We start from the raw sequence: 13,578 nt of genomic DNA on the forward strand, positions 1-13,578 counted from the left end.
TCCTACTGTAGTTCCTTATCACTCTTTATCTCCTTAATTCTCACCGTTTTTGCACAAAAAAAAACTCAAAAATAAATAAAATCAATACAAACACATTAACGACTACATATGCCCCAAAAAAAAATAAGAGTTTGCACTCATTTTTGTTATTATCAGAGCATATGCACAAAGCAAAAATGCAGAACTTTGGGGCATTCAAACAAATTTGATTACTTCATTGCTTAGAGAAAGCTGGTCAAGATTATAACAACTGAAAATTAAGGAAAAATTAGATTTGTTTAAAAAAAAGTGGGCGCAAGAAATGTTCAAAACAAAATGGGGAGTAATAAAACCGAAAAATTTAAATGAAGTATTAAGAAATGGCAACATTTTTCCTCAGATGTGGATACAGCAACAACTGGTGAGAAAAAACGAACTTTATATAATAAATATAGGCAGTAAATATGAAATAATATTCCAGTGTCATAACCCATCGACAGTGACCGACTCAGCCACAGAAGCCTCGCCTTCGTCATGGGATCAAGCAAAATCCTTCAAAAATATACCTTCCATGGGTCCTTTGAAGTTGCTTCTGCAATTTTTTCCTGGAGGAAAATATGCCAATCTAGATACCTCACAGCTGGTGCTGGCTATTAAAAGGGACATGGGTCCTATTTGTCGTCTAAGTGGCCTCTTTGGCAAGCCTGGAATGATAATGACTCACAATCCTAATGATTTTAAAACCATTTTACGCAATGAAGGCATTTGGCCCGAAAGACCAAATTTAGAAGGTTTACATTACTATCGAACGGTGCATCGAAAAGATTTCTTGGAGGGTGTGGAAGGTCTATTAGCGTCGTAAGTACTTCAATGTTTTCTAACAGAAAAAAAAACATTAAATTGAATGTCAAACTAAATCTGCAGATTGGTTGACGCAGTTCCTGCTAATGATATTTCAGTTAAGTGGTCAATCTGACCCGTTTTTGATGAAATTTAGCAAAGTCTTTCAAATTGGTAATAATAACTTCCATGCTAAATAACATGCAAATCGGCTGAAAATTAAAGTTACGTCTTTATAAGTGTAAATCGGATGATATACATCTATAACTTAGTCTTACCCGATTTTTACCAAATTTCATAACGGGCCAAAAAAACTAATTGTGGAAAATTTCGTAATGAATGGTAACAAAGGCGATTTCTACTTTGATTAAAAAAAGAACAGACGAACTAAAGGTACAACAAGTAAAAAGGCTTAAGTTCGGAACTTTGAATACCCCCCACGTGTAAACCACCTTTCGTCATAATCCGGTGAAAAATTTAAAATGTATGTCGCCAACGCAGCTATACCGAAAAATGGTCCGATTTTACCAAATTCGACACGGACATTGAATGGTCATTGAGTCATTGTTCGATTTTGTAGAACAAAATATTAGTCTTTTTGGTAGCCATATCCAAATATAGACCGATCTGAACCATATACGACACGGATGTGTCAAATTATACCGAAATCGGATTATACATATGCCATTTATGGGGCCAAAACCTCCAATCAAGAGATCGGTCTATATGGCAGCTATATTCAAATCTGGACCGATCTAGGCTAAATCGCGGAACTTTGTCGAAGAGCCTAACGCAAATCGGACAATAAAAGCACCTTTTATAGACCCAAGTCCTTAAATCGAGACATCGTTCTATATGGCAGCTATATCCACATCTGCACCCATCTGTGCTATAATGCAGAAAAATGTCGAAGGGCATAACGCAATTCACTGCCCCAAATTTCGGCGACATCGGACAATAAATCTGCCTTTTATGGGCCCAAAACCTTAAATCGAGAGATCGGTCTATATGGCGGTGATATATGCAAATCTGGACCGGTCTGGACCAAATAGAAGAAAGATGTCGAAGAGCGTAAAACAAATCATTGTTCCAAATTTTGGCTAAATCGGATAATAAATGTGCCTTTTATGGGCCCAAGACCTTAAATAGGTAGATCGGTCTATATGGCAGCTATATCCAAATCTGGACCGATCTGAGCCAAATTGCAGAAAGTTGTCGAAGAGCCTAACGCAACTCACTGTCCCAAATTTCAGAAAAATCGGTTAGTAAATGTGGGCCTAAGACCCTAAATCGGCGGATCGGTCTATATGGGGGCCATATCAAGATATAGCCCATCTTCGAACTTAACCTCCTTATGGACCAAAAAAGGATCTGTGCAAAGTTTCAGCTCAATATCTCTTTTTTTAAAGACTGTAGGGTGATTTCAACAGACGGACGAACGGACAATCAACGGATCAAGAATATATTGGGTTGCCCAAAAAATAATTGCGGATTTTTTAAAAGAAAGTAAATGCATTTTTAATAAAACTTAGAATGAACTTTAATAAAATATACACTTTTTTCTAAAGCAAGCTAAAAGTAACCGCTGATAACTGACAGAAGAAAGAATGCAATTACAGAGTCACAAGCTGTGAACAAATTTGTCAACGCCGACTATATGAAATATCCGCAATTACTTTTTGGGCAACCCAATATATACTCTATAGGGTCGGAAATGGATATTTCGATTTGTTGCAAACGGAATGCCACAATGAATATACCCCCATCCTTCGGTGATGGGTATACAAATCAGGAGATCGATTTATATAGAAGCAATATCAATGCACAGACCAAATAAAACCAAAGTCAGTTGGAAATCATGGGAGAAATCATTGTACAAAATGTAAGTCTAATAGGAAAAAAATTGCGCCCTCTATAGGCGTAACGCTTCTTAAAAGATATATTTAGTGTCGCATCGCTTATTTTTTTGTTTAATTTTGCCAAAAATTTAACTTCTCCGATAGTATTCAGCGGTAAAATATCAATCGATATATAGTCAAATAATTAGATATCGATATTTTGCTAGCCCTATTTCAGTGCCCATCAAATTATTTCGGAGTCTTGAACAAATTTTTGCTGTTTACATTCTTAGTTGAGTCAATAAGACACCAAATCCAATAGGACGTTGAAGTTATCAAGAATTATGAGTCGATAAGACTTCAGTGTCGGTAAGACTGCAGAAATGGTGAGAATCCTGGATTAGTCTCTAAACGTTTTTCTCTGTTAGAATTCCAAAATCAGTGAAATTCGATAAGTTTGTAATGTTTGTATAGGGACTTGTTAGATTACATTCAAATTATTACATCAAATATTGAGTTTTATTCTCGTTTATACCCCGATAATGTAGATTTCTTTAGAAGATAAAAAATAGGAATGGTTCTCGAAGTACTAGTTATCATGACAACGTACTAGTCATAGCACAATACAGAATATTTGACATAGGGTGTAGAAATATTTGTAGATGCTTTTCTTTCGCAAAACTTTAACATCAATATTAACTCTCAAAAGTGATAAGCGTGAGTTTATCTTCTCTAAACTTTGCCATCAATGCATATTAACTCGCAAAAGTTGCGGAACTTAATCAGGTGATCGACGTTGTGTTTGATTTGATTTTCATTCGTAATGATATATGGCGTATCCTTCAGTGCTCGGTCATGACTCTCATTAATGTATCCAGTGACCGAAGTGTACGATATGACCATATATACATATGTGTGTGCCAACTTATAGTTCTGCGTAGAGGTCAAGATTGCTCCCATCCCCGACCTGTTTACAAGAATATCCAGAACGGAGCAGAATTTCCTACCATAGATAGACAGTGAGTTACCCTGCATACGGCATACGAGTATCAGTACATAAACAAAGCAAGTACTCAATGGCCCCCTCCTCATTCCCATTAAGAAAGCATCAACATAATCATTAGGAGGGATTCGCATGAGCATCGCTATAGGCCCTATTGAACAGTGCATAGTTATGACTGCTTTCATAGTCCTCAGAGATCCCTTGCCGAGAGCAAGCAGTTCGTCTGTCCTGCACCAGTCGATGACATGCCAAAGAGTTTAGGCAATCATGTATAAATTCCCACTTCATCAACGCAACACTGGCCGTCTCTCTTTCTCTTCCTCTCTCTCTCCCTCTCTCTGTTTCTCTCTTTACAGCATTGAGTTATTTTGGATTGCTTGAACTCTTGTCCTGTTCTTAACCCCATATACGACAGTTTTGCTGGTTAATATATGCATTTGGCCAGAAATGAATTTCAGACCAAAGATCGCAACAAATGATGGACATTTGTCATAGGACAAGAATGTTCATAGGACAAGAAGTTCATCGATTTGCAGACATTGTTACTTTGTTTTTTCTCGATAAAATTGCAGAGCATACTGAACACTCTTCACTATCACATATGATGTTTGGACACAATTATCAAACAGTGTTGCCATCCCGAAAAACTTAGCTCATAAACCAGTAGGGAAGGGCAAAAGTCGGGCGGTGCCGACTGTATAATACCCTACACCTACCCTATAAGTACTATGTGGGACCTATATCCAATTCTGAAACAATTTTGATGTACCTCGGCGAGCAAATATGTTCAAACTGTAAAAACTACGGTTGACAAATGACAACATTATGGCAAATTACCCAAAATCTGACGTATATATGGGAGCTATATCTTATTCTGGCCGATTCCGAGCAATCCTCTCAGATGATGTGGTAGTCGTCGGGGAAAGCGTTGTGCAAAATTTTGGCAAGATTGCTCAATAAATGGCTTGCAGTGGCTTTTAAAGTGAAAATCGGGCGGTATACATACATGCGGCTATATCTAAATCTGAACCGATTTCTATAAAATTCACCAGTAATATTGAGAGTCATAAGAAAATCCTTCCTGCAAAATATCGACAGAATCGGATAACAAGTGATCACTTTTTTGCAATATTTCTCAAAATCAGACGAACATATATATATATATGATAGCTATATCTAAATCTGAACCGATTTCGACCAAACTCCTCAGATACAGTGGCAGTCGTCGAGGAAAGCGTTTTGCAAAATTTGGGCAAGATGGATCAATAAATGCGCTTGCTGTCACTTCAGAAGCTAAAATCGGGCGATATATATATATGAAAGCTATATCCAAATCTGGACCGATTTCCATGAAATTCACCAGTAATATTGAGAGTCAAAAGAAAATCCCTCCTGCCAAGTTTCGAGAAAATTGGTTTACAAATGACCATTTTATTGCATTATTACTGAAAATCGGACGAACATATATATGGGAGCTATATCTAAATCTGAACCGATTTTCATGAAATTCACCAGTAATGTCGAGAGTCGTAAAAAAATCCTTCCTGTTAAATTTCAAGAGAATCGGTTAGCAAATGACCATTTTATTGCATTATTACTGAAAATCGGACGAACATATGTATGGGAGCTATATCTAAATCTGAACCGATTTTGACCACACTCTATTTTTATTGTGGTAGTCGTCGATGAAAGCATTATGCAATATTTTGGCAAGATTGGTCAATAAATGTGCTTGCAATGGCTCTAGAAGTGAAAATCGGGAGATATATATAAATGAGAGCTATATCTAAATCTGAACCGATTTCCATGAAATGAAATGTCGAGAGTCGTAAAAAAATCCTTCCTGTTAAATTTCGAGAGAATCGGTTAACAAATTACCATTTTATTGCATTATTACTGCAAATCGGACGAACATATATATGGGAGCTATATCCAAATCTGAACCGATTTTTTCCAATTTCAATAGGCTTCGTCTCTAGGCCGAAAATCATGCCTGTACCAAATTTAAAGACGATCGGATGAAAACTGCGATCTGTAGTTTGTACACAAATTAACATGGACAGACGGACGGACAGACGGACATGGCTAAATCGAATCAGAAAGTGATTCTGAGTCGATCGCTATACTTATCAATGGGTCTATCTCTCATGCTTTTGGGTGTTACAAACTAATTCACTTAGTTATAATACCCTGTACTGGTGTAGGGTATAAAAATTACCCGTTATATCCATGATGGTAGATATCCAAAGTTCAACCTGGCTGAGTTACTTAATGCTAATTTCGTCATTCCTTTTGCAAGATATCGAAATATTTATCTCAGAGACAACAAAGCCATGCCCTTCCGTCTGCCAAAAGCACGCAAACTTCCAAAGGAATAACGCTAGCCGCTTGGAACTTTGCACAAATACTTCCTATTAACGTAGGTCAGTTGGGATTGTAAATGGCCCACTTCGGTCCATGTTTGGATATAGCTGGATCTAGAGAGCACTATTATTAATCGATTTGACTGAAATTTTGTACGAGACGTTTTGTTTGACTTCCGACAACTGTACTAAGTCCGGTAAGCGCCCCTGCAGAGGAGTTGGTAGCATGCTCGCATTGCCAGAGTGGGGTTCGTGGGTTCGATTCCCACCAGAGGCCTTAGTCTGTCGCTACTGTGGTATCACAATAAACTTAAAATTGCCTAAGTCAGTCTGTAAAAGACTGCCGCTCCAACCTAACCTGATATAGCTGCCCTATAAACTTATCTCGGATCTTGACTTCTTGAGCCTCTAGTGGGCGCAATTATTGATCGATTTCACTGAAATTTCGTACGAGGGGTTTTGTTATACCTCCAACAACAGTACCAAGTCCGGTAAGCGCCCCTGCAGAGGAGTTGTTAGCGTGCTCGCATTGGCAGAGTGGGGTTCGTGGGTTCGATTCCTACCAGAGGCCTTGGTCTGTCGCTACTGTGGTATCACAATGAACTTAAAATTGCCAAAGTCAGTCTGTAAAAGACTGCCGCTCTAACCTAACCTGATATAGCTGCCCTATAAACTTATCTCGGATATTGACTTCTTGAGCCTCTAGTAGGCGCAATAACTATCCGGCTTGGCTGAAGATTTGGATGAAATTGTTTATTTTGACTTCCAACAATTAAGCTTAGTATGGTCTAAATCGATTCATAACCGGATATAGCTCCCATATAAACCAATCTCCCGATTTTACTTCTTGATCGATTTGACTGAAATATTGCACAACGACTTCAACATCTCCAACATCCAAACCAAGTATGGTTCGAATCGGTTTATAACTTAATATAGCTCCAATATCATCGAAATTCTTATCCATTATCCTTTCTTTGCCTATAAATAAATGCCGGGCAATGAACTGGACATATGCGATCCATGGTGTAGGGTATATAAGATTCGGTCCGGCCTAACATGGGTTTTCTTCTTAAAATTTCTATTCTGTACAACGTTTTTATTATTTTTTATAACCAATAGACAAGGCGAAAACTGGGGAACATTTCGCTCGACTGTAAACCCCATCATAATGCAGCCAAAAAACTCTAAACTATATATCCAAAGAATGTCGGCAGTTAATAAGGAATTTATGGAAAGGTAAAGTGATAACAAATGATGAAGAAATGAAATGAGAATAATAATTGCCTGAGAGTTTCTATTATAGAATACGTGAAATCCGTAGCCCAGTAAATGAAGAAGTTCCCCACACATTCGAACAGGAGATCAATCATTGGACTTTGGAGACAATTTGCCTAGTAATACTAGACAAAAAGTTAAATTTAATCAATGGCCAAGGCGTTAATCCTATGGCTGATCAACTTCTGAAATCCCTCAACGATGCCATATCCTATTCGCTGGATGTTGAGAGAAAGCCCTCTCTTTGGGTCTATTACAAAACACCGACGTTTAACAAACTCATGAAGACGTTCGATACGGTCACCGATATAGTAATGGGTTATGTGGAAGAAGTTGTTAAACGTTTAGAGGAAGATCGTCAAAAGAACATTCCTGAGAAGTCAGAGGATGATAAAAGCATTATAGAGAAATTAATAAAAACTGATAAGAAAATTGCAGTCATAATGACCATGGATATGCTATTGGCAGGGTTGGATACGGTAAGACAAACATATATGAAAAAAAAAATATTTTTTTTTATAAAAAACTGTTTGATAACATTTTAGACCACCTCCATGTTTACCGGCCTTCTATTGTGTTTGGCCAAAAATCCTGAAAAGCAACAACTACTACGTCAAGAAGTTATGCAGCTTTTACCACAAAAAGATTCTGAATTTGATGAAAAACTCTTTAAAAATATGCCTTATCTGAGGGCCTGCATTAAGGAATCTTTACGCCTTTATCCTGTGTCCAATGGCAGCACTCGACATCCCAATGAAAATGTCATTCTAAGTGGCTATCGTGTGCCCAAAGGAGTACAAGTTAATATGGTTTTCAGTTCTTTGCTGAAAGATGATAGTCTATATGCTAGAGCTCAAGAATATTTACCAGAACGTTGGTTGAGATCTGCGAAAAAGGATGAGGAACTTCAAAAGGAATGTCCACTGCATGCTTTCAAAGGCAGATCTTCTTTTGTCTATTTGCCCTTTGGTTTTGGTACACGCAGCTGCATTGGCAGACGCATAGCAGAAATGTCAGTGGAAATGGCTGTTGCTCGTCTCATACGCAAATTTTATGTGGAGTTCCATTATTCCACAGAGAATGCCTTTAAGAGTCTGTTGTTTAATGTTCCCAATATACCATTAAAATTTCAATTTAGCGATGTGGAAAAATAGCAAATAAAAAGGCATAAACATTATAACATAATTTCAGCGAAGAGTTACTTAAATTTTCATCAAAATGCAACATATCGCCCACTGTGTGGATTGTTTGCAATATTCATCAATCTCACATCTTCGAAATGATTATTTATACCCTACACCACTACTGTGGTACAGGGTATTATAACTTAGTGAATTAGTTTGTAACACCCTAAATCAAGAGAGATAGACCCATTACCGATCGACTTAGAATCACTTCCCGATTCAGTTTAGCTATGTTCGTCTGTCCGTCTGTCTACAGGTCGCAATTTTCACCCGATCGTCTTCAAATTTGGTATGGGAGTGTTTTTCGGCCTATAGACGAAGCCTTTTGAAATTGGAGAAAATCGGTTCAGATTTGGATATAGCTCCCATATATATGTTCGTCCAATTTGCAGTAATAATGCAATAAAATGGTCATTTGTTAACCGAATCTCTTGAAATTTGTTAGGAAGGATTTTCTCTTGACTCTCCACATTACTGGTAAATTTCGTGGAAATCGGTTCAGATTTAGATATAGCTCTCATATATATATATCGCCCGATTTTCACTCCAAGAGCCACTGCAAGCGCATTTATTGGCCAATTTGGCCAAAATTTTGTACAACGCTTTTCTCGATGACTTCCCCAATGTCTATAAAGTTTGCTCGAAATCGATTCAGATTTAGACATAGCTCTCATATATATGTACGTCTGATTTGCAGTAATAATCCAATAAAATGGTCATTTGTTAATCGATTCTCTCGAAATATGGCAGGAAGGATTTTCCCCACTCTCGACATTATAGATGACTTTCATAGAAATCGATTCAGATTTAGATATAGCTGTCATGTATATATTGGGTTGCCCAAAATGTAATTGCGGATTTTTCATATAGTCGGCGTTGACAAATTTTTTCACAGCTTGTGACTCTGTAATTGCATTCTTTCTTCTGTCAGTTATCAGCTGTTACTTTTAGCTTGCTTTAGAAAAAAAGTGTAAAAAAAGTATATTTGATTAAAGTTCATTCTAAGTTTTATTAAAAATGCATTTACTTTCTTTTAAAAAATCCGCAATTACTTTTTGGGCAACCCGATATATAACGCCCGATTTTCCATTCAAGGGCCACTGCAAGTGCATTTTTTAACCAATCTTGACAAAATTTTGAACAACGCTTTTTTCGACATTATCTGAGAAGTTTGCCCGAAATCGCTTCAGAATTAGATATAGCCCCCTTATATATGCTCGTCAAAATTTTGGGTAATTTGCAATAATGTTGTCATTTGTGAACGTATTTGCTCGAAATGTGATACGGATTGTCTAATAACCTATCTGAAAACATCCGGCGAGGTCCATCAAAATTGTTTCAGAATTAGACATAGGTCCCACTTTGTACCTAGAGGGTAGGTGTAGGGTAATATAAAGTCGGCACCGCCCGACTTTTGCCTTTCCTTACTGGTTTATACATATTTTCTCAATTCAAAATACAAACAATTTAATTAAAAAACAAGTAAGAGCGTGCTAAGTTCAGCCGGGCTAAATCTTATATACCCTGGATCGCATTTGTCGATTTCTTTGCGCGGTATCTCTTTTTAGGCAAACAAAGAATAATGAATAAGAACTGTTATGCTATTGGAGCTATATCAGGTTATAGTCCGATTTGGATCATAAATAAATTGAATGCTAAACATTGTAGGAAGTATTGTGGAATATTTCAGTCCATTCGGATAAGAATTGCGCCTTGTAGGGCTCAAGAAGCAAAATCGGGAGATCGGTTTATATGGGAGCTGTATCAAGCTATAGATCGATTCAGACAATATTGGACAGGTATGGTCACAGGAGAAGCCGTTGTACAAAATTTCTGCCAAATCGGATAACAATTGCGCACCCTAAAAGCTGAAGAAGTCAAGACCCAAGATCGGTTTTAGTGGCAGCAATATCAGGTTATGAACCGAGTTACGCCATACATAGCACAGTTATTGGAAGTCATAGCAAAACACCTCGTACAAAATTTCAGGCAATTTCGGAAAAGAATTGCGCCCTCCAGCGGCTCAAGAAGTCAAGACCCCAGATCGGTTTATATGACAGCTATATCAGATTATGAACCGATTTGAACCATACTTAGCAAATTTTTTGGAAGTGATACCAAAACACCACGTGCAAAATTTCAGTCAAATCGGACTAGAATTACGCCCTCTAGGGGCTCAAGAAGTCAAGACCCAAGATCGGTATATATGGCAGCCATATCAAAACATGGACCGAATTGGCCCATTTACAACCCCAACCGACCTACACAAATAAGAAGTATATGTGCATAATTTCAAGCGGCTAGCTTAACTCATTCGAAAGTTAGCGTGCTTTCGACAGACAGACGGACGGGCGGACGGACATGGCTAGATCGACTTAAGATGACGATCAAGTATATATACACTTTATGGGGTCTCGGACTCATATTTCGAGGTATTACAAACAGAATCACGAAACTAGTATACCCCCATCCTATGGTGGAGGGTATAACAAATTTGAAATATATGAAAAAATCTCTTTGATAGTCATGAAGAGAACTAAAGTCTCTCAAAACTTTAAGGCACTTAAGTTGAAGAAGCTCTCCCGCTCTTTCACAATAAAAAAATGTTCTTAAACAATGGTAAAGTTCCACCTCACTGTGATTCGAAATTAAACTCTCAAAATCCTTCTGTAACCGTGAAATGTATAAAAAATATTTAAATTTTTTTTATGGAAAATTGTAGTCGCTAATGGGTCTAGTAAGGGACCTATCGGATATTGGGTTATGAAACAAGAGCTAAACTGTTTATTGCTTGCTGAAACAAAATTTATAGGGCGATTAGATGGTTTCGTGCGGATATCTTAGTTTTAAAGTATGATTGGGTTGTTCAATTATTTTGTTAAACATTTCAGCGATTTGGCTTCAGTATTGGATGACGATTTTTCACTTTTGTTAAATATTGGAAAAAAAACTTAAAACATTAAACAAATAAATTTTTTAGATATTTCAAGTATATAAATTTTGACCAATTTTTATAAAAAAAAACACTTACATTCTGCTCCAATGACGTCATCAAGTTTTCCTTCGATTATCATCAAAATCGATCGAAAATCCTTTATTCCTGTAAAGATATGGTAAAAATTGCATGTAAGTAATGGTCAATATGTCTATAGCTACTACACATTGCTAGTTTTTGAGGAAAAAGCATAGAAGACGTAGAACCTCGTCATCAAGGATTAGGTTAGGTTAGGTTGAATGGGTCGCCCACCAAAGGTGAGTTCACTCGGAGGCCATTTTGACCCATTGTGGTACTCCAGAGAGAGAAAGGGAAGAAAAAGGAAAATGTGAGACCTCGTGCTAGAGGTTATACACGGAAAAAGAGAAAAAGGCAAAAGATAGGAGGAGTGGAGAAAACCCGAGCTGGAGGTGAAGAACCGCCCTTCGCTACGTAAGCACGGACCTACCTACGCCGGAGTCTGTGTCACCTCCCCTTCGGAACCACCCCGTTTCACCAACAAAACTCAAGAGAGATACCACAGGTAAGTTCGTAATTTCATCCAGATCACAGAAGAAACGGCTCCCCAGAAAGGAAAGCCTACGTCTCTGCAGACCCGGACAGGAACAAAGCAAGTGCTCAATAGTCTCCTACTCATCCTCATCGAGGCAACTCCTACAGAAGTCATTGTGTGGTATCCCCATGCGCGCCGCCATGTGGCCTATGGCACAGTGTCCGGTTATAACGACCTCTTATCGAACGCCAGCAATTCCCTCGTCCTCCTCTGGTCGATGAACACTCATAGCGACTTCGCAGTCCGGCAACCATCCACCGTGTCCCACCTTGCCACCGACGCCGCCCTGACTGTGTTACTGTGTTCAGTAACTCAATAAATGGCACGTAGGCAAGACCGATGACTGGTCTGCCAGGCGCAGACGAATCCCTGCTGGCGCATTCGTCCGCCCTCTCTCTTCTCTGGAATCCTCTCATGCCCAGGAACCAATGTCAGGGATTCCAAACAGTCCGCCTCGCATCTCGACCTCATCATCCTCGACCTCACCATCCTCGACCCTAACGCCTTGAGCGCCGTCATACTGCCCACATAAATTCTGAGTTTCGAGGGCGGTAGGCACCTTACCAGAATTTCTCTTGCGGCCACTGCAATAGCACAGACCTCAGCCTGAAACACCGTACACTCGTCCGGCAGTCCCAGAGACATACTGAGCATCAAAGTAGACCCCCAATCGAGTCCCTGACTCCATCTTGGAGGCATCTGTGTAGATCGAGGTCTCATCCTTCTCAAATACACCATCTGCCCTCCATTCGTCCCTCTCAGGAAAACGAATCGCAAATGCCCTCACTCCAGTCGGCACTGGTGCCACGTAGTCGGAGATACTTCTCAGTCTACGCTCCGCATCCATAATACCCAGAATCGAACTGTGGCCGCAACCATCCTCCTTCAGCATGCCGAGCTCCTTCAGCCTAAGCGCGACCCTGGCGGCGCAGTTCCAAATATAGACCGCAATGGGCTGCATATTTAGCATCGCCTACGGGCCTGCTTGCGGTGGGGATCTCAGTGCCCCTGTGATCCTGTTCTCTGGACCTTCTTGAACTCCTTCGCACGCGTCCTCTTCCCTACGACGGCCCACCATGCCAGTGCTCCACAGTACTGGTCTCACAATGGCCGTATACATCCAATAAATCATCTTGAGAGTCACCCCCCACTTCCTACCGAACATCCTCCTGCAGGGGTAAAAAGCGCTTCTTTACGCCTGTTCGGCTTCTTTCCTCGGTGTTCCTCTTCCAGAACAGTTTCGAATCGAGGATTATGCTTAGGTACTTCGCCTCCTTCGTCCAGGGACGGGAGTCTGAACTCCAGTATCTTATATCTACGCGTAAGCCTCAATTTTTGTCCGATTTGGCTGAAATTTTGCACATAGTGTTCTGCTATGACTTCCAACAACTGTGCTAAGTATCGTCCAAATCGGTCAAGAACCTGATATAGCTCCCATATAAACCGATCTCCCGATTTGATTTCTTAAGCCCCTGAAAGCCGCAATTTTTGTCCGATTTGGCTGAAATTTTGCACATAGTGGTCTGCTCTCTCAACAAGTGTGGC

General features: G+C 39.3%; 1 protein-coding gene across 1 annotated transcript; it reads left to right on the forward strand.

Moving 5' to 3' along the window:
* The first annotated feature begins 231 nt into the window (after nucleotides 1-231).
* Nucleotides 232-8,455, forward strand: LOC106087115 (cytochrome P450 CYP12A2). The gene is made up of 5 exons (XM_013252035.2): nucleotides 232-400; nucleotides 461-837; nucleotides 7,146-7,262; nucleotides 7,330-7,780; nucleotides 7,847-8,455. Exons 1-5 carry the CDS (start codon nucleotides 302-304, stop codon nucleotides 8,453-8,455), a joined length of 1,653 nt encoding a protein of 550 aa, XP_013107489.2. The 5' UTR covers nucleotides 232-301.
* Nucleotides 8,456-13,578: the final 5,123 nt, after the last annotated feature.

Source organism: Stomoxys calcitrans, chromosome 2 (genome assembly GCF_963082655.1).
Source record: "Stomoxys calcitrans chromosome 2, idStoCalc2.1, whole genome shotgun sequence".
Taxonomy (NCBI): Eukaryota; Metazoa; Arthropoda; class Insecta; order Diptera; family Muscidae; genus Stomoxys; species Stomoxys calcitrans.